At 28.3% G+C, this 27352-nt stretch overlaps 1 protein-coding gene across 7 annotated transcripts in view; it reads right to left on the bottom strand.

Annotated features, from left to right (window-relative positions):
* Positions 1 to 27352, bottom strand: part of raw — a 71251-nt gene that overhangs the window by 23875 nt on the left and 20024 nt on the right. For 3 of the 7 annotated variants that reach the window (XM_070107079.1, XM_070107078.1, XM_014247185.3), the window contains exon 2: positions 17496 to 18397. The exons of 1 other annotated variant lie outside the window; for it this stretch is intronic. In XM_070107079.1, coding sequence (XP_069963180.1) covers positions 17496 to 18286 — 791 coding nt within the window. In that variant the 5' untranslated portion in view covers positions 18287 to 18397. Of the gene's footprint in view, positions 1 to 1079; positions 1769 to 3749; positions 4248 to 17495; positions 18398 to 21042; positions 21642 to 27352 lie in introns of those variants that run through there. 3 more of the 7 variants (XM_036370487.2, XM_036370491.2, XM_036370490.2) reach the window with 3 other exon arrangements.

The following is a 27352-nucleotide window of genomic DNA, read 5'->3' as shown; positions in this document are numbered from 1 at the left end:
TGTAGCAAATTATAAGACTTTGTTATAAAATCCAAAATTTCTTCACTTCATACTTAAATAAAGAAATGTGTTGCGAAACAATTCGGATTCTTTTATAACTAGTTTGGAATTAGACCACTTTGGGCGTAGTTAAGGACTATTTTGGCACTAGTTCGTTATAAATAAACAGCATGCGATTAGTTACAAACTAGCTGGAAATATTGATTTTTATTTAGCTTCTTTTTATTATTTCTTATTAATAACTTTTTGTGCTTTTACAGAAATTTTTAGTAAAATTAAGCTCAACGAGCAACCCAAAAATTATCTAATTAAAATTAAAATCTACAATTAAAAGGCACTTTTCGTAAGATATTAAAAACTTAATAATATGGAAGTATAATTTCTTTTAAATAAAAACTCTTCGTGCTTCGCTCTTTGAGGCTTAATGCTTAATTTTTTGACTTTTTTGACTTTTTTTAATTTTTTTTATTTTCTTAATTTTTGTTTTGTTTTTTTTTTTGTAAACAGTTCACTTCAACACAAATAATTCTTGTCAATTTCTCAATTTTTTTTGCAAACTTTATTGATTCTTTGAGATTAAGAACGCATTATTAAATTTTAAAACAATTTTTGCTACATTTTAACTTATGGCAATCACAAGAAATTGTATACACTTGAATTAAGTAATTTAATTCAGAATATATATTATTAACATTTTTTGTATTTTTTCCTTTCTAGTTTTTCGAAAACGATATATTACGAGAAAAAGCATTCCGAAGCGGAAACCAAATCCTACCAGAAATTCACAGCGTAAAATATGGCATCTTTGCTTAGTAGAGCAGTACAACCCAAAAAATTTCACTACCTGATTCCAGCCCACTTTTCACCACATCAACTATTTAAAAACGCACAACGCAATAAGCGTAAAGTGCTGCCAAAGAAATTACGTCCATTGACGACATACGTCCTTGAACTAAGGCACAGCCCTTAAACGCAAACAGCACACCCAACAAAGGCGCATGTACATAGCGCCCGTAGTTGGTGTGATGCAGCCCAACCAAACCCTAAAATAAGCGTACTACCGCGCATCCGAAACTCACCGCGTCATGTCGTCACAACTGCTTTTATACCAATTGCATGCCGCCGCCGTACTCATAAACGTCACAGTGTCGTTACCATTACTGCTGTCAAGTTCGCCGCAACTAACGACACTGCCGACACTCTTTCGCCTGAGCGCCAACGCCATTTTGGACGCTGCCGCCGCTGTTGCTGTCGTCACTTTTGGTCGTTGCCCTGTAACCTTCTTGCGGCGTTGACCCGACGCTGCAGCTGTTTGTATCGTTTGCGTTTGCGCGCGTTGGCAACGCCGATATTCGTCCGACAAACGATGAGTCGCCGTGACATCAACATTTATTTTAGTGATGATTTCGGTAATGTTAATGCCGCTGGCGCCGACGTCGGCGCTACTGTTACGCGTCTAACTTGCTAAGACTGCGTCTTTATGTTTAATTGTGTTGATGATGCGACTCTGTGGACTGCTTGCGAACAGACAACAATGAATTTGGTGGCTTCACTTCAGCAATTGCTTGATATGTGCGCCTGTCAGACAGACAACGAAATCGATCGTTTGATCGAACGAACGAACGGTAGGTTGGCAAAAAAAAAATAATTATCGAATTTGTTGTATGTGTTTTACGCGTATGTTTGTAGGCTCACGGTTAATTGCCTATGATGACATCACGCACACACTTATAGCAATATGTTGGCCTTTTGATTTAAAAAATATATATATTTATTTAATATATATATATTTTTCCTTGCAGTTCTCACGCACTTAACTCCACAAGCAACACAAACACAGTTCACTTCAACAAAATTAAGCTTTCTTTTCTTTGTAATATTTTTTTATAAATTTTTTGTGTCAGCTAACAAATTTTTCTGACCGCTTCGCTTGTACGTTCGCACGCAAATGAATCGTCCGCGCTTTCAGCCGCAACTCCACAACTCGACCGCTCACAAATGATTCTTTTTTGGTCTCCATGTACATAACATATGTAAGGTAGAGAGGCGCAGCAACGAGCAAACAGAATCAAAGCAATATGAGTGTCAAACAACAAACAGAGCAAGAGGTGCAACAAAAAACAAAAATTAGATATAAATTTATTCAAAAATAAGTAACTTAAAACATCGACAATTAATTCCATATAGCAAAGTTATCAAGGTTATATCGGTTGTAATCTAATCACAAGGAAACTCCATTGATTTTGAGCGCCCATTAACAGCATTTTTTTTGTGGCGCTAAGCGACATACCAGACACTGATCGACTATACGTCAACAGTGACTTCTGTTAAGACTGAAAAATACATGGACATAGTATATTTGTTGCTTTTATTGCAATGAAAAGTTTATCCAATTAAGTATGCTATAAATAACGATCTGTGTCGGATCCAAACGCAGGATGAAAGTAATAGTCAAAAAGTTAAATTATTTTTTTTATACCTCTTTATAACCGTCTCCTTACAGAACAAAATACTGAGCATTTGTTGTATGTAAAAAAAGAGTCAATTTATCCAAGATCTTTAAAGCTCAGCAATCATGACCACATATAAACATACCCAACAGAGTATATTCAGTTTGCCACAGTGTTTAACATCTTGACCCTCTAAAATATATATATAAATGATCAGCGCGACGTCTGACTTTATTGAATATACATATATAATATTGTATATATATGATCAGCTTAGATGAGCGGAGTCGACTTACCCATGTCCGTCTGTAAATACGCGAACTAGTCACTCAGGTTTTGAGAAATTGATCTGAAATTTCCAATATGTCCTTGCCTCTCAAAGAAGCTGTTTATTTGTCGGAACCGCCGATAACGGACCACTATTAACATATATCCAACATACAAACTGAACGATTAAAATCAAATTATTATATCGACAATTTTTTTATTTGACAAGATATCTTCACAAAATTTGGTGCGGATTATTGTACAAGGCAACGGTACAATCTCCAAACAATTCCTCAGTTATGACTACATTTCTAAGAAAGTTCTGACCAGTTATACCTATATCTGAATTTTCACGTGGAACGAAGTGGCACTCAAAGCTTTGTAATTATTTTATAAGATTATTTAGTGGTAACCAAAACTTTCAATTTTTTTATACAATTTTATTATTATTCTAACTACAAAAAAAATTTGCCAAAAAAGGAACATTTGAAGAATCATTTACCAAATGGCTTTTGACTAAAAATTTTATGGCGAAAGCTTTGAAGAGGTCTAGTTGTCGTCAAATCTTTAATTTTTTTTTGTTATTGTAGTAACTACAAAAAATTTTACTAAACAAATCTAGCGAAAGCATCTTAAAGCAGTTACCAAATAGTTTTTGTTTAGAACCATTTAGGTGAAAGCTTCGAAGAGCTTTAGTGGCAGCCAAGACTTTAACATTTTTTTTTTGTTTTTGTTGTCGTAGTAACTACAAAAAACTTTTACTACATAATCACAATGAAAGCATCTAGTTAAACCATTTACAAAATAGTTTTTGATTACAAATTTAACGCGAACGCTTTGAAGAGCTCTAGTTGGCGTCAAAGCATGTGAAATTCTTTTACCTTTGGTATATTTAAAAAATATTTGTTAGACATATCAATGTGAAAGCTTCTAAAACCGCTAACAAATAGCTTTCAATGAAAATGTATACGATGAAAGCTTCCAAAAGCTTAATATAACTTATAGTCTCGCTGCATTTTCTTTAAATATTACCTTTTTGGTATTTTTATACGTTTCCTCGCCCACTTCACCGGCGCCTTCTCACGTCTCTTCAACATACAAAACAAACGCGACTCAAAAAATTTGTGAAAGGTAAGCAAAATGAACGCTAAATGCTCATAACTTTGATGGCCGACGTCGAACGTTTTAATGACAACGCGCGAATGTCTCAATTTTCGGCGATGATGTAAAAATTATGACTTTAGGAAATTTTTAATGCCCGCTGACACGCTTCAGTTTCGAATTTCCACTGTTGGGGTTAATGGCTGACAGCGTATATTTATTACGTTTTATTTGCCGAGCATTACTAAGTGCTCATAATTGAAATGTCGCCGGTTTGGAGCGGCAAATACACATATACATGCACGTATATAAAATTCCTTGTGAGTTTACGATTTTTTAGTGTGTGCTTGTATGTTTGTGTGATTGCGCTTTTGTTACTTTGGTATTTATTGTTTGTATTGTTGTATTTGCATTTACGTTTGACGCGCAGTGCCGGAAGCTGAAGTTGACCCGCCGTTGCCTGCCTTAACAAAAGTTCAATTGTAACTGATCACTTGCGATTTTTTGCGATTTCCAAGAAGCCTCACAGCGCTCAACGATGTAATCATCGGCACACCGGCTTACCACACAATTTTCTCAACGAAATACGAGTATAATAAGTATTTAAAATTAAACTGTTGCATGTGTACGAGCACGTCTGCTGGTTGCCACGTGTTTGGTAGCATTGTGTGGTAACTCGCGCTGCAGCCAGCGTGACGGCAGCAGCGCTTGGGTAGTCATCAATCGCAATTAGACATTAGCAAGTAATAAATAAGTAGCAGATATTGATGTGCTTAGCTTGATTAGTTTACTATTGCTATTGTTGTTATTCTGCTAATTATGTTGTTGTTGCTGTGTTTCTTTGTATGACTGCTGCACTCATTACATGCCAGCAAATGCTATCGTTTTGTTTTTTAACATGATCGATGTTGTTGTTGTTGTTGCTGCCTTTCATTTATTGCTGGCAACACGATCTCATGTCGCATTATTCGATTTCTCGGTTAATTCGCGTATGCGAAAAAAATCATACATTTTATTTATAACTATTACAGCGGAAAATTAATAACAACTCGCGCCGTTTAACCATTCGACATTTCTAGCAAATTTATTATTGCGTTTTTCCACGCTTTTTTTCATGTTTGTTATTATTATTATTGTTGTAGTTGTATCATATCGCCATGTATGTGTTAATCGCTTCATAAGCGCTGACTTAATCGTTTATAAGCACATTGCTTTTCATCAAATGTTGCTAAATTAGTAATTAGTAGAATATATTGGATTGCTTTGGAGCGAGATGATGTCATGGATTATTTTTTACCATTTGCAGATACTTCAAGTTTCCATATATTTCAAACAAAAAAAATATGTATCGTTGTTTTACAAGAGTTTTGCGTGCGTGTGCGTGTGCGTTACGTTTGGCATTGACGAGGCGGCGTGAAAACCAGCAATATTTGAAAGGTGAAAATCAAACAGACATAACACTTCCAACAAAATTTAAAAAAATATATAAAACCAAAATGTAAAATAAAAAAAGTAAGAAAAAAATTAAGATAAAAAAAAATGTTAAACAAAAATTTTAAAAAATATTTAAAAACAAAAATTTTTTTTGAAATAACTAAATTACAAACTTAAATAACAAAAAATTTTTTTTAAATATTCAAAAACAAAAATTTTTTTTAAATATTTTAAAACAAACATTTTTTTAAAATATTTAAAAACAAATACAGCTATACAAACAGTCAGACAGTCAGACGGGGTCTCTAACGTTTCCTTTTGGGTATTACAAACATCATGGCTAACTTAATATACCCTGTTCAGGGTATACATAAGAAATAAAAAATTAAAATAACAAAACTACTCAACCACTTTTCGAAAGTAGACACAGCCGCAAATAGCTTATAGCAATTATCTATATTTTGCGCTACCCAACTGTAAATATGTATTTAGTTCGATTACTTTGACATTATCGTTTTACACGCACATAGGCCTAATTGCCTGCACAGTCATCATTGCCATCCGAAACTGGCGATATTGAAAAACATTCACAAATTGTAACATTGTTGACATTTGGGAGGTGCATTATCTGTAATTTGCGACATTTTGATGTTATCGGCTATAAATGGATGCATGTAAATACATAGATATTTATATTTTATGAACACATACTTATATTTATATGTGATAATGTGCTAAAAATCATTTGACTTCGACTATTCCAATATTGAAAATTTGATGTTAGAGAATAGGTTTAAATAAAAAACTAACAAAAAAAAAGTTAAAAAATACAAATATAAATACAAAATAGTATGAAAAATTAAAAATTATAATAAAAATTATAAACCAAATTATACAATAACAATTAAAAATAAATTATAAATATTTAAAAAAAAATATTAAAAATAAAAAAAAATATTATAAAAAATTAAAAAAAAATTAGAAAAAAAAGTATAACAATTAAAAAAAAAATTTAAAAAATTAAAAAAAAAATTTAAAATATTAAAAAAAAAATTATAAACATTTAAAATAAAGTTAAATTTTTACTATATTATTATTATTTTACTATATTATTATTAAATTAAATGAATAAATTATATACAAAAAAAAAGATTTTGTATATAAATAAAAAATTAATTATATTAAAGAAAAAACAGATTACATAAAACATATTTAAAACAAAAAAAAAACGAATAACAAAAAAATTAAAAACAAAAAAATTAAAGAAAAAAATATTTTAGCTAATAATTAAAACAATCATAAAAACCAAATATATAAATAATTTGTATAAAAAATTTTAAAAATATATAAAAATTAAATAAATAAAAACATTAAAAAATATATTTAAAAACAATAATTTTAATTTAAATAATTTTTTGAGTTAAATTAATAGAAATTAGACTATTATGTTTCTTTACTTTATTATTATTTCTAATTAATTATTACGAGTATTATTATTTTTTTTTGTTGTTTAATCGATTTTTAGTTTGAACCAGGTAAGGAAATAGTTATTCATTTAATTTGTGGAAAATACAATATTGCGCCAAGGCTTCAAAACTAGACAAAATCGGGACAAGGGACGCTTGTAAAACTGAATATTTTACTAATACTCTATGCAATTTTACATATACTACATTTATACGAAAAAAAACGAATGCTCTAAAAAACTTGGACTTTTCACTGCTGTTTATTGCAATAATATTTTCAAGCTTTCAGTTGTCGCTTATTTTTAAAAACTCTTTTATTGTGCTCGAACCTGTGCAACATTTTTCAACTCGAAGCTTTTTTTAACACATTCCGAGTAAAATAATGTCAAAATAAACATAGCATACATTTGCGCGCCAAGCAAAAAAGATCTGGTGACCTAGAAAAATTTCGCCTCGAGAAATTTATTGAAAAAAAGCAAGCAATAAATATCACATAAAAAAATTTTAAATAATTTTTATCTCATAAAAAAGCACTGCAAGAGAAGATTAAAAATCGCGTGAGACAATAAACAGACACAGAAAGAAGTGACCTTTATGCAGGTACCATTTAATATAGGGGACCTTCAAATACGTAAATATTTAGAAATGTTCTTTTTCAAGAACTTTTGTTACAAATTTTATAAAATGTCTGCCACGAAATCACATCAGTGGAGACTCAAGGCAAGGCAATACACACAAACATAGGAATGTGTCCTTGAACGAACCCACACAGGTGGTGGTTCCAAAGCAAATAAACAAATACGAAGAATGTAAGCAAAAACGAAAGATTGTGTGTATTTATGCAAATATAGAGCAAAAGCGAAACTGTTTGACATAAATTGAAATGCGCCAATATAAACAAAAGCCGTTTTTGAGTTGGAGAAGAAGGAAGACCGAGCAACAGGTATCCGCTGGCAAAGTAGGAGCCACACAAATACAAATATAAATATACGAAAAATAAGAATAATAATAAAGCAAATCATAAATCAGAGTGCAAAATAGCGCCATTGAATATTTGCACTCGAACTAAAGTGGTTGCTTTTGTTGTTGTGCGTAAAATAAACATTTTTGGTAGTAATTAACACAAGTCATTGAAAGTGAGAATGCTTTGCTTTGTATATATAAATAATTTATGCGGCTCTAAAATATATATAAACTAAAAATATCTATGTGTGTGTATAAGTGCTTGAGTTAAAAATGAATGAGCAAATACAAAAGCTGAATAAATAATAAATAAATCATAATGATACTTCGCTAATAAAGAAACAAAGGAAAAGAAAAAAATAGTATATAAAAATAAGTTGAGCGGCATAAATCTGCAAATGTCGGCAAAAATTATTCTACTGTGCGATATTGTTGCAGTTTTTTTTTTTGAACAAAAAATATTTTATACTTAAAATATTATTATTTATTTTTAATAAAATTTTTTATTTGAAGCTGAGAGCACTTTTGTGGGTGCGATGATCACATGAGCGCTGCATATAGCGACCACTTTGTTAAAAAAAAAAAAAAAACACATTATATATACACGCATACACACAATATTTGTCGCTTTTTTTGCAAAAAAAAAAAAATAATAAAAACACAACAGAGAAACAATCATAAATTACAGAAAAAAGGTGCGAAAAAATTAAAACTCAGCGCATTTGCTAAAAATATACAAAGATGTAGAAAGCTAGAAAGTAAAGTGAAATATTATTTGGAAATATTTGCTATTTTTATATGCAAAGATGACACGAGTTTCAGAGGGAAACGGGAGAGCGCAAGTGGAATGAACTGTCAATACGTACACAAAAAAAATATAAAATATACGTATGTATATAGTGTATGCACACATCTTCAGCAAAAAGTGTGGTATGTAAATAAAATGTGAAAAAAAACGAAGTGGCAAAGCGCAAGCGAATAACCGCATGAACCGATGAGCAGCGGTGAAACCTTGAATATTTAGAGGGCATACAAATGGGCACTTGCTTGGGTGGTTGGCCGCAATAAAGTAAAACATTTAAAAATGATTGAAAGAAATTAAAAAATTAACATGCCAAAAAAAAATTGAAAAATATTCTAAAAAAAAAAATTTTTTTAAAATATTAAAATAATAAAAAAAAAATTAAAAAATAATAAAAATATTGAAAAACACAAAAAATTAATACAATAAAAATGCAATAAATAATGTAATAGCAAAATTTACTAACTAATGCAACTGAAAAATATATAATATATATTATATGTAACAAATAATTGAAAAATTTTTTGATATAACAAATATTCAGAAAATATGAAAAAAAATGTTACTGCGTGATTTTTCACATCAAATAAATTATGAAAATCATTTATGGTTTAAGAGTAAACGATAACAACAGTTAATATGCCGTAATAAAGGGCGTTAATCGAAAAATTTTAAAAATTAAGAAATTAAAATTAAAGTAAAAACATAAATATTAAATTATAATATCAATTAATATAAAATTAAACAATATATTATTATATAAAAGCAAAATTAAAAGTAAGTAAAAATTTTGAAAAAAGTAATAACCAACAATAAAATGACTAATAAAATAAAAATATATATATTTTAAAGAAACAAAAAGAAAAATTTAAAAAAAAATTAAAATATAAAAAACGACATGTAAAAATTAAATTTTAAATTAAAAAGAAACTTTTAAATAAAAAAAAAAAATCAAAGAAATTAATGTTTAAACTATATATAATAAAATACATAATTTTGAAATTAAAAATAAAATAAAATTTTGAAATAAATACAAAATAAAATCACTTTATTAAAATAAAAAATGTATTCTTTACTAATAATTTTGAGGTAAGTTGCCGGATTGATAGTCCTTGGCCGAATAAAAGCTCGGGTAGACCCGGCTGTCGTGGTGACGGATAGAGTGCGCCATATTTTCAAATCGGTCTGTAAACATTGAATAGCTTTGCAATGCACGAACCGATTGAATGGTTTCTACAATTTTTGAGAAGCTTATTGCAAAAGAACTCTAACCATGTATCGCCTCACACCAAATCGACGCTCCGAAATAATAACCCTTTGTATTGAAAATAGTCGCTGAAATAAAACTTGAATTTTGACTATCGATTGCCGGGAAGCTTTGATAAGCAAACTTATTATTTTTGAGGTACAGAATATCTGCTCAAAAAGTGCAAAAACTGTTTCAAAAATAAAGTTTTTCTTTTAACCAAACGTAATATAATGATGAAAATCGAATCGAAGCCAACATTTTATACATACATCGATTACCAACCCATATCTACAGACTTGATGTCCTCTGAATTCTTTTAATGTGGCCATTTGAGAAGCAACATGTACGTCATCGGGGCAATGGCGAGCTCGAGACAAACGTTCGTACTGAAATCAGCACTGTACCACCCGGAATGGTTTTAAAAGTTTTACTGCTATTTTGTATCTATATCTAGTTTAAAATGCCTTTTTTTCTTTGCATCTACATTATGTGGCCATGAAACCCACATTTTTTATATATGCATATACATTTTTTAATTTTAATTAAATTTTAAATTAAAAAGTTTTTTAAACTTAATTTTATTAACTAGTTTTAATTTTTTTATTTTTATTTTTTAAAAAGTTATATTTAAAAAATAATAGATAAAATTAATTTTAATTAAAAAAAAATATTTTTAATTAATTTAATTTATATAAACAATTTTTTAAAACCAATTTACCTTAATTTATTTTTAATATTTTTTTTTTATTATTATCAAAAGTATATTTATCTTTAATTTTAATTTTTTTGATTTATATTTTAATTTTTTACTTTTGGTTTTTTTTTATTGTTTTTCAAATTTTTATTTAAATTTATATATGTATACATATGTATATATTATTTTAATTTTATTCACGCACTAAAAAAATATACCTGTTACCAAGTACCATTTGTGCTGACCTCTAGCGAATGAAGTGAAGAAAATGCCGCCCGCGTAGCGCTCCATGGCGTATGAGCAACATTTTTTCGCGCTGTCATTTGCCAAGGCATGAACACATTTTTAAATGATTTGGAAAATATTTGCACTTCTGTGTATTACGGCATAATTAAAACTGACAAAATACACACTAGCAACAAAAGCAACAAGTACAACAAATGTCATAGCGAAAAAAGCAAACTCATTGAAATTAAAATATCAAATGGGGAGCGACACATGATCGATTGAATGATGAGTGTATTGAAGAATGGTTTAAGGCATGTGTTATTGCTGTTATAAAAATGAGTATGCTTATTGTTGGTCGTTTAGAGCAAAGTTGGTGCGGCGCGCCCCTTTTCTATCGAGCAATTTAGCGCTGCTTTTGGAAATGACGCGATCAAAGAAGCTGACCGCAGACGCAGCTGCCGATTAGGTGATGTTGTTGTTGTTAGTTATAGTACGCGCGCGCGGGTATTTTGTACAACAACAACAGTTTAAATGCGCAACAATTCAAAGTAAATTAACAAATTTGTACACGAGCAAGAAATATGTGAGTACACTTGTACATATTTAACACATATTATAAATACTTATGTACATACTTACATACTCAGCCGGAATAAGCACGCTGAGCATTGATTAAAATACAATAGGGAGTTGATGTGCGGCAACATTTGATATTTCAATCAAAAACGTCGAATAAGCAAAACTATGCACGAGTGTGTATGTAAATTGCGAATAGTAAAACACAAATTTACAATTACAATATAATAAATCAGCAGACTGTTCTTTAGCGAGCGCTTAACGTCAGACGTTGAGTCGCTTCGAAACTGGTACGTGAGATTTTTTTGATTTCTTTTTTCGTTTTTTTCGTTTTTTTGTTAGCTCCTGTTATTCATAGTGTGAGCTAACTAGCTTCAAATGTTACCGATTTGGGCTACACGTGTAACAAAGTCAGACACGCGCGCTCCCACACGGGTACACACATAGTTAAGTATATATATATGTACATTTGTATATATGTATGTATATGTATGAAAGCAGTCAATTGCGTATATTCATGCAAATACACATAAACATATGTATGTATGTCTTTTTGTAAATCGTTTTGACAATTTGTGCTCAATTATTAATATATGGTACGGAGCGTGGGAGTCGAACAACGACGAATTTTTGTGATGCGGAAATTTATTTATTTTTGCGCGTTCGAAAATGTTCAGCATAACAAATAATAATTTCGGTTAAATATTGCCAAAATGCCGAACAAAACAGTTTGAATTGGTGTCAAGTCGTGGCGAATGGCGAGGTCAATGCGGTAAGCAATATGCCAAATTTTAGCAAAAACACAGCACACATACACATATAAACACATAAGGCAATTATCCCTTGAAGTCAGGAAATGCAAACACAAAGCCTTTGGCATATTGTACCATGTACATACATATGTGGATGTGTATTTATGTACGTGAAAGAGAATGAAATGTACATAAAATCAAATGCATAAGCTATTGCAGTTCGATTATTTTGAACCTTTTAATTTTTTTTTTTAATAAAAGTTTTTATTTAAAATTTAAAATATTTTGATTATTTAAAAAAAGTATATATTCTTTTGAACAAGAAATAAATTTAAAACAAGAAAATTATAATAAAAGTCCGATTATTTGGAAAACTATATTGTTACCGAATAAGCGTAAAAAAAACCAAATTTCTTTCTAGCAAAAAAAATTTATTTATGATATTTCGAATATTTAAAAAATGTATATATGTATTTTCTTAAGCAAGAAATATGTTTATTTAAAAACAAAAAATGTACATATAATAGAAATTCAATTGTTTAAAACTTTTTATTTTTGATTTCGAATAAGAAAAAAATGTATTGAAAAAATTAATAATAGAAGTGCGATTATTTTGAAATAAATTTTTTTTTTTTTTTAAATAAGAAAGAATATTACTTACAAAATAATATTATATACATATGTATATATAAAAAAAAATTTACAAAATAAAATTTATAATTTCTTTTCAAATATGCAGGCTTATTTTGTCGCATAAGGACAAACAATTTAAATTTTTTTAAGTAAAAAGAAATTTAAATTTTTTTTATACTTTTATATTTCAATTTTCAGACATTTTTAATAAAAAAAAAAAATTAGGCAACTTTGCATCGCTACGTTATAATTAATTTTTATTTGAATCTAATATGTTATTATTTATTTTATTATTTTATTTATTTATCATTTTTTTTTTACTTTTATTATATTTATATCTTATCTTTTATTTATAATTTTTTTTTGTTTTTTAATTTCATTATTAGTACAAAATTTTTAATTTAACTTTTTTTAACAATTTTTTTTTATTACTATTTTTAATTTATTTTTTATTACCTTTCTTTTTAATTTATTTTTTATTACCTTTTTTAATATTTTTTTTTAATTTTAAAATTTTTTGTTATTGTTATTAATATTGTTTTTATTATCATTATTAATTTTTTTTTTCCAATTTACAGTTTTATATTTATTCTTTTTAAGAAGAGCTAAGATAGTGTAACGACATAACTAAGTCCAATATATAAAGCAACTGAACCTGGTGCTGATTAATCGCACATCATAAGAAAACCTTTTGAAATCCTGCAAAAACCTCACATCCCAACAGACATTCTAGTCCGAATAGACCGTCTTCAGGACAGCATGGGTTTAGCGCCAAACATTCAAATTGGGTGCAGTCGAATTTGTCCTAGCTGAATACAGGCTTCATCATAAGTCCCAATCGCTTACAACGAGCAAAATATATAAAAACAGTGATATCGCCTAAATTTAGGCAATACTTTTTCAGTTTGCTTTCCAAAGAGCAGGAAGATCAGATTACACACAGGCACAGCCTATAATCGTTTCAGCGAGCAATTAAAAATATAATATGTAAAAAAAAACAGGTATGTCGCCTAAATGCAGGCAACATGTTTTTAGTTTGTTTTCGAAAGATCAGGAATAGAAATAAGGTGTAGTAAAACGACAGATGTTGTTTGTTGTAGGAAACTGGCATCAAGCACATAACAAGAATATATTCTTGGAAAGTCTACGTGAGTTAAAAATGTCCAATTTCCAGCAATGCTTTTCTATTGAGTTGAGTTACGGGTTGGGCAGGTGATTTCCAATTGGACTCCTACAGAGAAAAAGTTGAAGCTTTTCAACGCACGGCAGATAGATGGGTAGACATACCCACCTGGAAACTAGAATCATATTAAGGAAAACATTGCTGTTAGAAAACAAAACCTGAACCTAGCTTTTGACCAATATCAACGACTCTCGCGGCAGGAAATGGCACACTACAGAATATCATATTTTTATCACTTAAAATACATCAGCTTCTCGGAAGTAATTTTTTTATTTTTGTATTTAAGATATTATTAGGCAGAAAATCTCCCTCATCGCAAGACAATTTTTTTCGGCGGTTCTGCTGTCGATCGGCTGCGTAATCAAGGAAATCCAAAATTTTTAATTTAAAATTAATCGCTCATTATTTAATCATATTAAATTCTGTAAATGCTTATTATTTCAATTATTTATTACATAAAATGAAGCTTCAAAAATATTTTTAAAAAAAATTATATAATATAATTTTTTCCTGACTTGTAAGTAGACTCAACAATGTCAGGAATTATATTAATAGCCCATTGTTAGCTAGTGAATTACACTATTTTTACAACTGTCACGAGTAACGTGACACTCAAGCTGATTAGCTAATTTTATACCTAAGTATATATAATTCAAATATACAACAACAAAAATTTGATTCCAAAGTGCACGTTATACGGCAGCAAAACAACAGCGCTGCAGCGCGTTAAACGCGCAACAATTGATACCATTAAAGGAAATCATTGCAACAGCGCTTGCAACTATTTTCGCCTAAGCGCTAGAACAAGCGCAGCAGCAACAAACAAACGCACATACACAGCGAAAGATGTGAAACAGCTAACCAGCCTAAGCGCATGTGTGTGTGCGTTTGTGTTCCGGCGACTGGTGTCGATGCTGTTGTCAGCCTGCAAACGCGGCTAGAATATTGAAGTACACGCGTCATCATCAGCAAACGGGCACATCGCACAATTATCAAAAACAACATTTCATAAATATTAGCGCGCACAACGGCGCATACATACGAACACAAACAAATATGCGACGCCACATAGTATGGCGGAAAATAAATTAAATAGCAGCAACAACAACAACAGTACAAACAATATAGCTCACACAACTGATGTGGCATCAATCAATTTTGTATGCGCGGCGCGTAAGCGATGCGTCAGGCTAAAAGCGTTGCGAATGCGTGTGTGTGTGTGTGAGCTTTAAAACGCGGCGCTTGCGATTTAAAGATCAAGTTCAATGAAACGCAGACGCAGCCGTCGCTACGGCAAGCAACAGCAACAGAAACCACAAGCGTTATAAAAAAATTTAAATAAAGAAAATTAAATAAATAGCAACAATAATAAGTACTTGCGGTATGCATATGCATAACAAAGCATGAGACAGCAAAAAAACGCAAAAAAAAAACATAAATAGTGAAAAGAGAATACAATTAAAATAAAATACAAATTCATTTAAAAGGAAAGCGATTCCGCGGCAAAAGCACGAAAAACAACTAGTATGCGAAAATTGTGTTAAAAATAGCAACAATAACAACAAAGTGCATAAACAATTTAAAATAACGATGACAAAATTCTGCAGCACATGATGGCTACGCGCGCTACTGTTTCGTTTTGAGTGTAGTTGCAGCAGGCAATGCAAACTAAATACGATTTACAACAAATATATATGTATGTATACATGTGTATACGTATGAGTATGTATGTGAATGTGATTTTGGACAAATAAGCGAAATGCGCAAAAAACGATATTTTTGTAAAATATATTTTTTTTATTCCAGGCGCAAAATATGTTGTCGCCGAATCGTTGGAGAATAAGCAGAAACGCCGACACAGAAACCACAAGAAATTTCAAAAGTGTAAAACACAAAACAAAAATTTAATAAAAACAAAAATTAAATAAAAGCAAAAATTTAATAAAAAAAAAATATGTTATTAAATATATTATAAAAAAATAGAAAAAGAAAATAAAAAAATAAAACAATAAAGTAATATAACAAAATCACATAAAATAAAATAATATCATAAAGTAAAATAATATCATGAAGTAAAATAGTAGAATAAAATGAAATAAATTAATACTATAAAATAAATAATTAAAAAATAATAACAGTAAAAATAAGTTATATCAAAAAATAATAAAAACAAAATAATAAAAAAAATAATTAATAAATAAAAATAAAAGTAATTATAAAATATATAAAAACTAGAAAAAGAAAATTAAATACAAAAAAAAAATAACAATAAGAAAATAAAGTAAAAAATGAATTACATTTAAAAAAAATAAAATAAAAACAAAAAAAAATAAATAATAATAACAAAGAAAAATAAAATAAAAACAAAAAAAAATAAAAAATAATAACAAAGAAAAATAAAATAAAAACAAAAATAAATAAATAAGAAATTTAATTGTTCAATAATAAAAAAATATCTATATATAAAATTAATTGTTCAATAAAATATTTTCAAAAAGAAAGGAACAGAAAATTAAAAAAAGACAACTGAAAAAACAGGAAATTAAAAAAAATTAAAAACAATTAAAATAAAAAAGTAATAAAGTAAAATAAAATAATTAAAATTAAATAAAAAAACAATTAAAAGAAAATAAAGGTAAAAAATAAATTAATTAAAAATAAATCAAATAAAAAACAAAAAATAATAATAAATTAAATAATTAATAAAATTCAAATTAATGCACTTTTAATAAAATTCAAATTAATGAATTTTTTTATTAAGAAAAATTATATAAAATTAAGAAAAACTTTAAAAATTAAGAATAATTGAATAGTATATAAAAAAAATTATTAAATTAAAAAAGAAAAACAATTTTGAAACAATTAAACAAAAATTAATTTTTAAAGCAAATATACAATATATAATATATGTAATTAAAGTGTTAGAATATTGGTGACCTAAGGATATGCACATAGAGATGTGCCAACCAAAAAAATAAAGAAAATAAGCACAAGTCGGAAAGAATAAACTGTTCTGTTCATATTAAATAATATAGCTGCTTATTCTTTTTTTTCGGCGTTGCACTGTGTACTTAGTTCAAACGCAGAATTTGTAAGTCTCAAGATTCAGAAGTAATGTCTCTATTGTCCATAAATCAGCCTACATTTTGTTACCAGTTATACTAGGACCTTTCAAAATGTTTGATTGTAGCATCTTTCAAGCGCTTTTTACGTATTTTTTTTGTTTTTGAGAAAAAAGTACCGAGCGCTCACGAACAAAGTTTTTGGTCAGTCCTGAGGATCAGTGATGTATACTCTGAACAAAATAAAGAGAAATGATCTTCGAAATTTTTACCACGGGTTTGGGACAAGAGTTTCCAAACTTTTCAGTCTAAAATTCGTGGACTTATTTCAATATTCAGAGAGCATTTCTCAAGAGATTCCTCAAGCTTAATTAATTTGAAGCTTAGTATCACTTGCTCTTTTTACTTTATTGAAAACAGTGAAAAAAGAGGAAGAATGTATTCAAAATACATAAAATAAATATACATATATATAGTATATTAATAAAATATAATATATAAAAATATATATTTTTTTAATTAATATTATTTTTTCAAGTAAAAAAAAGCGATTTAGACATGAATTCAAAAAATCTAAAAACTAGCATAAATCACCCCTAAAAAATAATAAAGATAATAACTTTCTGTTAACATACCGTATGAAAATTTGGGTTTGATCCGAAGGTGTCTCACGCAAATGATGCACATTCAACGTTTGTGGCCGCATATGGCCCGCCGTCATGAGCGCCGATGTGCTGCTGCTGCGAAAAGTGGTTGTAACTGTCATGGTGCGGTTCTTATTATTCACATTACTTGCATCTGTGCTATTTGCATAGACAGCCGGGCAAGTGCAGCGCAGTTGCACGGTCTCATCATCGTGCTGCGCCTCCTGCGCCGCCAAATCGTTCTGCTCATATTCAATGTCATCAATGGCCGCCGCGGCAGCAGCAATGTCAATGTTTTTCGCACATTTTTGCACCACCAATGTCAACTTATTTTCACCATTTGTTTTCACTTTGCCGGGCGATTTCTTGCCGCCGCCGCCACCAACACCATTGCCTGCCGCGCCGCCGCTAACACATTGTGGCAAATGTAATGCCTTCAAAGCGGAATTGAAAAGTTGCTCAACATTGCTGCTTAAATTGTTGTAACTTTTACTATTGTTGTTGTTGCTGTGGTTGTTGTTTGGCGCAGTTGGGGCAACAACAACGTCACAATCACTGCTATTTTTTCCATTCAATAATTTAACTGTGGTTTTGGTTGGTGTTAGCGGCTTATTGTTGGCCAAAGCGACGCTGCAGCTGCTGCTGTTGCATGAATTGGTGGCATGTAGAGAGGCCATTATGTTTTTCAGGGGTGCGTATGTATTGTTAAATGTTGCTTGAGGCTGTTGGCCGGCTTTCCAAACACTTGTTGCAGTTGATGTGGCAAACACTACAACTGGCATTCACTTTTAATTATTTTTTGTTGCAATTAACGTAATTTAGGTTATGTTGCAGACGCTGCCGTTCGGTTAACTATATTGCCGTTGTCATTTTTTGGGTATTTCTTTAGTGAGCTGCGCGTTAAGCAATTTATTTAAAGTGCAATATATTGTTTTTATTGTTGTTGTTGGTGGTGGAAAGTGTACTTGGGGAACAGAATTGATGTTGTTTATGTTTATGTTTTTATATTTTAAAAATTTTATTAATTCAATTTTTTTTTTCAATTAAAATTTTTTTTTCAATTGTTTTATATAAATGTTTTTTTTTTTTAATTTAAATTTTATTTAATTAATTTTTTATTTTTATTTTAATTTTAAATTTTATTAATTTTTCATTGATTTATTGCATATATTGTCATGTTTATTTATTTTATGTGATTGTGTGTTGGAAATGTTGAAAACGACGACGACGAAAATGGCATAGGAAGGAAAAAAGAAGAAAAACAAAAGAAAAACAATTAAAATAAATCAAATTAAAATTTGTTATAAATACAAAAATCAACACACACCTACACATATGTACGTCTAAATAAATATATACAATATAATACAAATTCTTGGCAAAATTTCAAACAAAAATCAGCGAAAATAATTGTAAATACACATAGAAGCGGATATAAATATTTATTATAAATCTCGACACACACATACCATACATACACAGGTACACTTAAGTCTATTTCTAGCCCTCGTCCAGAATGACCGTAAACACGTCTAATGTGTTGTGGAGCGCAAATTAAAAATTAAATATAAATAAATTTTAAAAAAATAATAATAAGAAAAAGTGTGCGTTATATGTGTCGCAATTGTGGGCGGGGCCGTCGACTTACGGCCAGCTGTGAATTTGCGACATTCCTCGCTGAAAATGCCTATAACCGGCAATCGACATAGCCACGAGCAGCAATGACGCCAATGCCAGCGAAAGGACAAAAATATACGTATTTATGTACACTTACTTATATATATATATACATACTATATAATAGACTTAGTAGTGATATTTTTAATGATGATTTATTTTGGAAGGCTGTGACAAACTAATATTTCTAATTAGAAAATTGTGTTGTTTTAAAACGAACAACAAACTTTTTACTGATGCTTTTGTTTGCGTATTTTCTTGTCAGAGATGAGCATTTTTTTTTTAATACATGCAAACATCTTTTTGACACTTCTCAAAGAACAAGAGAGAAATATGATTATTTAGAAGTATAAAACTGGTAAATAAATGATTAAAGATTGGTGAACTCATATTTTAAAGAAAAACTAAGTGAGTAAGTAAGTTAAAAATTATATTGAAAAGGTTTTTTCTAGAAATTGAATATGAATATTTGTAATATTTATAAAATTTAGTATATTTTTATCTTTTAAATTTTATAACTTACAATATGCTTTATTAAACAACAATAGTTAAATAGCAGTTTTTTTTATAAATAATTAATTTGCATATCAATTTTATTTGTACTAACAAACTCTTAATTTATTGCGCTCCCAATTCAATCAACTATCAATTAATTGCTATGATGATGCTATGGCAGACTTTTATAGGCACCTATGCGTTTGTATGTTAGTATGAATGTATATATTGGCGCCGAAATAGCCTAAACACTCTAGAGTAGAGATCAGAATCACAAGAGAATGTAAAAAAAAATTATAAAACATCAGAGAATTAAAAATAAATATATAAAATTTTTTAAATTAAAAAAAAATTAAAACAAACACATTAATAGAAATTACAATAAAAAACAGTTTTAAAATATATGAAAAAAAAATTTAAAAAAATTTTTAGAAAATATTAAAAAATTAAAAAAAAAATATTTAAAAAAATATATTAAAAAAATTAAAACAAAAACATTAAAAAAAATTAAAACAAAAACGTTAAAAATAAATTAATTAAAACTAATAAGCAAAGAAATTAAAGAACAATAAATAATAATCATAAAGTAATTTTATAAACAGATATTTAAAGAAAAAAAATTTTTAATTTATAAAAAAAACATTAAAAAAGAAATATTAAGAAAAAAAATTTGACAAAACATATTAAGAAAAAAAAATTTATAAAAATTTAAAACAAAATTTAAAAAACACAAAAAAAAATGTTATATAATATTTTAAAGCTCAATCGAAAATACATATACGAAAAAGTATAGTTTCCGTATAATTCTCACAAAGTTATAACAGTTTTAGTTTAACCTTCATTATTGAAATTAATGCTTTTTAGCTCAAAAAACACGACTTCAAACTATTTTCAAAACGGATAAATTAAGAAGTTTTCAAATGAATTTACATTTTGCTTATTTTTTTTTTTTGTATTTTGAAAATTGAGGAAATTCTAAAATTTTTCAGACATTTATTATTACACTTATATTCAAAAAAAATTTATTATTATATATCAAATACCGATAAAGTTAATAATATAAGCGATCAACCGTTAGAAATACAAAAAAAAAGGGTATGTGTATATGTATGATTATTTTTTCATTAAAAAATTTATTATAGCACATATATTGCATCTTGAAATATTTCACCAAACGTCTTATACTCTATTAAACAAAAACCAAAAAATAAATAAAAATTCACAAAACAAAAATTAAATAAAATTTTCAAAAATAAACAAACAAACAAAATTAAAGAAAAATTTCAAAAATTTACACAAAACTTCATAAAACAGACAAAAGTTTACAGAAATAAATTGAATTTACAATATAACACAAGATTCTCACATTTTGTATGATTTTTCTTAGCCACTTGCTGCAAGTGGCAATGTTGAATAAGAAGAGGAAGCAGCCTTGGCTGCACAACACCAACAAACACTTTAGCCGCCACACTTTTTCACATACAAACAATTGTTGTTGTTGCTACTGACACGAACTATTGCTGCAGAGGTATGGCAAGCAGCAATAAATTGAGAAGAAGAAGAAAAGAAACACAACAACAACACCAATAACTATAACAAACAACGCCAACTGGTTGGCTGTTAAATATAGAAATGATACAGCACAAGAAACGCGCGCGTCGGCGGCGACCGCCTGCTCCTTTACCTCCGAGTCCACACCGATTGCAAAAACAACAAACTTTTCTACTGCGCGCGCACAAAACAGCAATGCGATAGCAATAATACAACAACAACAACAACAACCGATACAAGAGGAAACGCGTCGAGATGAACGACGTGTGTGTGTGTGTATGTATGTAGAGGACGTGAAAGAAGAAGCAGCAGCAGCAGCACAAGCAAGTAGCAGTAGCACAAGAGATTGGCGTCGGATTATCGCAACGATGCGCGTACCGAATTTTTATACGCGTGTAACCGGCGAAGTCTGATGAGCGAATGAATTGCGCTAGCGAGAGTCGCCAGTGCAAAAGTCAGCCAAATACCACGACCACGAGCACAACCGCAACCACCGTCGTCAGCGCTAGTCAACCGGTGTGAATAAAATAAATTTTCATTATTATTATTATTATTGTTGTAGTTGTTGTTGCTGCGAGCTTGTTGCGAATATTGTGCGGCAAGTGATTGACAACAAGAGCGGACCGGTTGCTTTGTCGGTTAGTTGGCTTAGATGGTGAAGTGTTGGTTGTGCTTTTGTTGTTTTTGTTGTTGTTAGTTGTCCGCTTTGCGGTCAAGTCAGCTTTTGGCCGCAAACTTAGCGCATATGCGAAGAAGTCGTCAGCAGCACTCTTTTAACTGTCTTACTAAATGACAATAAACTGACAGGCCCAGCTGCTAACGCAATAACAAAAACAACAACAACAATTATACTAACCACAATATTATGATTACGAAGCGATCATAAATAATCGCAAATACAACTATAACCACAAAAACAATATGTAGTGTGTCATATGTTGTCGCTGTTATTATTGTTGTTGTTTGTGTCTTCTTTTGCGTTGCTGTTGTAAGGCTGAATTATGGTTTTTTTAAATGGTTTTCCTGTTTACCGCAAAAAACGCAAAAAAACGCAAAAAACCGCAAAAAGCAGACAAAGTTGTAACCGCAAAGATGAGTAAGTGGCTAATTGCCAGTGTTGTTTTTGTTGTGCTTTATGATGTTTTCGTGTAAAGTGTCATCTTCATCATCAGTCTCATATTTTGTTTATTTGTAGATATGTAAATAAATTTAGATTTTGTATTTTTGCGCTATTAGGCGATTGGAGCGAAAATAATATTAACGCTTTCTCCACACGCTCACTCACGCTCGACTGGCTGACGTTAATTTGTTGATTTTTTTTTATTTTTTTATTTGTGTCTTTTGCATAGGCTATTTGTCATTTGTTTTGCTGCTGCCACTTGGTTTTTGTTACGATAATATTTTTTAATTTAAATGTGTTACATATATTTTGTATTAAAAAATACATTTATATATTGTGAGCTTCTTCATAGGCATTCCAGTAGAAATTTTTTCCTACAACATTTGTTCAGAATATGTAGCTTATCCAAGATACATATGTATATCAAATAACAGCGGAGCCAACGAAATCATAATTTTTTCTTCAACCCTCCAATTTTCTAACTTAGAAAAGAGTTCAGTGAAGAACAGGGTACTGAAAATAAGTTCGTATTTTCTGATATATATTTATAATTATATTTTATATGAAATTCTGGATTGATACAACACTTTTTTATATTAGTTGGAAATTTTATATCCATATGTAAATTAGTGTGTGTTTGGCTGCCGTTTGTTTACGGCTCGAAAAGTTCGTCAGACGATTTTTATCATGGTAAAAGTAAATTGAACAAAAATGTTGCTTGAAATTTTTTGTTTCAAAAGGACATCCGGCTACTGCATATTGCAAGCGTATTTTGGAGAGTCTACACTATCACGAACACAAGCATTTGAGTGGCCCCAAATTCTTAGTGAAGTTGGTGAAGTCATCAAAACCTCATGCAAGTCATCCATGCATGTCTGTTAATGACAATAACATGGAAAAAGTTAAACAAACAGAGTTTGAAAATCCTCGTGTTGGTATTAAAAAAGTAGGAGAGGATCTGAGCATTTGTTATGGATCAACTCAACACACTTTGGTTAATGTTTTGGGTATGATCATCTCAAGGAAAACACGAAACTGAAGGTCATCCCAGCCGAGGCTTATAAAAAATATATGAAACACGGTTTCCTCAGCTAAATATTTTGTGAAACTTATATTTTTCATATTTAAAAGAAAACGTATAATATAAAGAAATGCATCTCAAGGAAAACACGAAACTGAAGGTCATCCCAGCCGAGGCTTATAAAAAATATATGAAACACGGTTTCCTCAGCTAAATATTTTGTGAAACTTATATTTTTCATATTTAGAAAAAAACGTATTATATAAAGAAATGTATAAATGATATCATATAATCTTAAACTAGCCTAAGCGATATCAGATGAGTGCAATAACATTTTGAGATCAGTGCCGCATGATTGCAGTAAAAATTTGAAAACAAAAACAAAGTGATAATAAAAACGCTATACAAATAAATCTCACTGAGTTTGAAAATTAAAAGCCATTGTTAAAAGTGCTCAAGTACAAGCTAATAAAAATATTATAACAATAAAAACATATATATTTAACAGTAAAAATGATTATTAACTGACAATGAGATCACCGATGTCGGGTGGGAATTAAGTTAATAATTGGAAGTTTACGTGATTTGTTATGCTTAAATATATTTTTAAAAACCAAAATTTGCCCACATATTTTTAATATTTTTTATTTTACGTATTACTTTCAGTGTTTTATTTTAGTTTTTTGAGTTTTTGATTATAAAATATTTTTTGTTAATATTTTCCTTTTTTAATTATCTTATTTTTTTAATATGTTTTTATAATTTAAATTTTTGCAAAAATATATATTCAAAATTTTTTATTAGGAAGGCTTGGGTTTTTAGTTGCATTGTTGTTTTAATTTAATATTTCGTTTCGCATTTACTTTTTTTTATTATTTGTTTGCATATTTTTATTTTTAAAGTAAACATATTTTATTTTATTATTTCAATGTTTGTTATTTATTCTTATAAATTTTTTTTCTAGTTATTTTAATTTATTTTTAATGTCTTTAAATTATTTAAAAGAACCTATAATCAAAATTGTTTAATTTTTTTAATTGAAATTTTAATTAATGTATTCTAATATTTCGTTTTTATTTTTTATGAGTAACTTTTTTCTTTGGTATTTATTTAGACTTATTTTTTATTTTTACTATTTCTTTTAATTTTTCGTTTTTTTCTTTTTATTTTTTTATTGTAATATTTGTATTTTTTTAGTCTTTTAAATTAAGAAAATTACATATATTTAAAACTTTTTATTTATTTAAGTTTTTATTCAATAAGTTTTTAGAAATTTAATAACTATATTGGTTTGTACTTTAATAAAAAAATAGTAAATTGTTTTATTTTTTATTAATAACTTTTTTAATTTTTTTTTGTACTTTTTATTCTTTTAAATTAAAATTTTTAATGTTATCTTTATTTTATTTTTGTATTTTTTTATATTATATATTATATATTTTATTTTTGTATTTTTTATATTATATATTATATTTTTTATTTTAATATTTCTTTTAATTTTTTATTTTTTTATTTTGATAAAAAAAATGTTAACCTTGTTTTTTTACGTCTTCAGTAATTTAATTCAGTATAGATATATGGTATGCATATAAATAATAAAAAAAAAAATAAAATCAATTTTTTTTATAGTTAATTCGTTTAATTAATTTCAATACTTGTACGGTTTTTTATTTTTATAATTGTTGTTTTTTTTATGAATTTGTTTTTTCTTTATTTGTATTTACTCATATTTATTTATTTATATTTTTTAATATTTCATTTACTATATAATATTTTTTTAATCCTCTTTATTCATATATTTTTTCTATACATCGTTAATATTTTTTTTAATAAATATTGGAATAATTACAATTCCTGGAAACTCAAGATTCATTCACGATTCATAACTACATGTAATTCATTTTCTTTAATGAGAAAATGTCGATGACGAAATCAAATAAATTAGCTCATTCATTCAGGGCACAAAGTTCAAAGTAAATTTTTAAAATCAGAACATACACATACAAATCGACATAAATCAAACTAATGTTATGAATACTAAGAACTAGTGGTGCCTTCGATAGATATTCTTTATAAACTAAAAACAATAGTCATATATTGACAAGATCAAACTGAGATCCGACGCAACAATTTTCTAAGAACGCTGTATTAGTCTTACCGCAGGTTCGGATCATCAGGGGTAATAATGATCCATGTGCTCTACGAAATTCCAACTATTAGCTCTAACCTACTTATATAGTATATAGTATATATAGTAGCTCAACTTCATTTCCAAATATGTGATAGGTTTCAAAAGCATCTGGTTTCCAACCGGGTATTCATAAATACAGTTAATCACATACATACACATTTTCATACCTATGTTTCTGTTGCTTGTGCGTCTTTGACAAATCGCCTGCAATCAATCAACACTCAAAGGCACAGCGTGTGCTCAACTCAACCGGAATTCTCTGATCTTTGTCAATTTGTTGCTATTGACTCGCTCAACAGAATATTATTTAGTGTGTTTTCTTGTTATTGTTGTTAATATTTAAAATTTAAAATCCATGTATTAATGTCAACTAATAGCATATTTATCAGGCTAAGTGGGAGGGATCATGTACAATTAATTCCAATATCCAATTAGGTAAACAAAAGTATTTGAAGACATAAAAAAAAACAGCAACAACTAACAAGTGTACAACAAGCTTTGGGTCAAGTTTAATTTCAAGGTTCAAACATATTAAATGGTAGTGTTTTTAAGATGACGTAATTAGGGCTTTAGGTTAGCGGAGGATTAAGACAGCGCTTTTGTATGGAAATGTTTCGGTTATGTTTTGTAAGAAAAATCAAAAAAGCGTTGTAAACATTTAAAATAATTCTTTCAAGATTCTTATCGGATTTCAAACATGGTAGCACTCATTTGTTGTTTATCTAACAAGTCACACTCTATATTTCATCACTTAAAACCGAAATTACTTAAGCAAATAGCTATATATATATATATATATATATATATACATATATGTATGTATATAAACATAAATTAAAATAGCGATGATACAATTCGATAGTTTTGCATATTCAACACATAATTTAGCATATTTATGGATAAGTTAATGAATATATTAAAATATATAAATGACTTGTGTAGTAAACTCGTAAATAAAACTACAAACAAAACTGTTAGCTATGAGAAAACAATAAATGAACTAGATTATTTTAACGAAAAAGTAATATAAAAAAATTTTTTTGCAGCAACACAACAAAACAAATAGAGCGATTATGGCTAAAAGCAAATGCAAACAAAAATATTTTGCCAAAAGATTACAGCGACAAACTCGTGCGGACCATTCATAATATTATTTGCTAAAAATATTAATGCTAATGCCTGCTAAAATATTGGAATAAAGAGTATGAAAAAAAAATTAAAAGTAAAAAACAATTAATACATACATGTACATGGATCAGTGGTAGAGGCAAAAAGGAGAACAGTGGAAAATTAAGAATGAGGAATCAAAAAAAAATGCATTCAATAATAAAAAAAAAAACCTATATAAAAAAAATTATTAAAATTTAATTAAAATTAAAAAACAAAAAATTAAATTTAAAAAAAAAAAAATTAATATTAAAAAAAAATTTAAAAAAAACAAATAATAAAAATACAAAAATTAAACTAAGTTAAAATATAAAATAAATAAAAAATTAAACTAAATTAAAAAATAAAATAAATAAAAAAATTAACTAAAATTAAAAAAATAAAAAATATTAAAAAAAAATATTAAAAAAAAATATAAATAAAAAAAATTAGGAAAAACATAATACAAATAAAAAACTTAAAAAAATCCTATTCAAAAATTAAAATAATTCGGAGAGGTTATTATGAAATCCAATGATATGAAATTTGTAACCTTTGAAAAGACATTTTTTATTAAAAATTTTAAATATATATATATACATACATATATATATTTATATTTTATTGCATGTCTTTTGAAGCTGTGT

Source organism: Bactrocera oleae, chromosome 3 (genome assembly GCF_042242935.1).
Source record: "Bactrocera oleae isolate idBacOlea1 chromosome 3, idBacOlea1, whole genome shotgun sequence".
Lineage (NCBI taxonomy): Eukaryota > Metazoa > Arthropoda > Insecta > Diptera > Tephritidae > Bactrocera > Bactrocera oleae.
The sequence above is the reverse complement of the archived record's forward strand: the minus strand, read 5'-3'. Positions and strand labels throughout refer to the sequence as shown.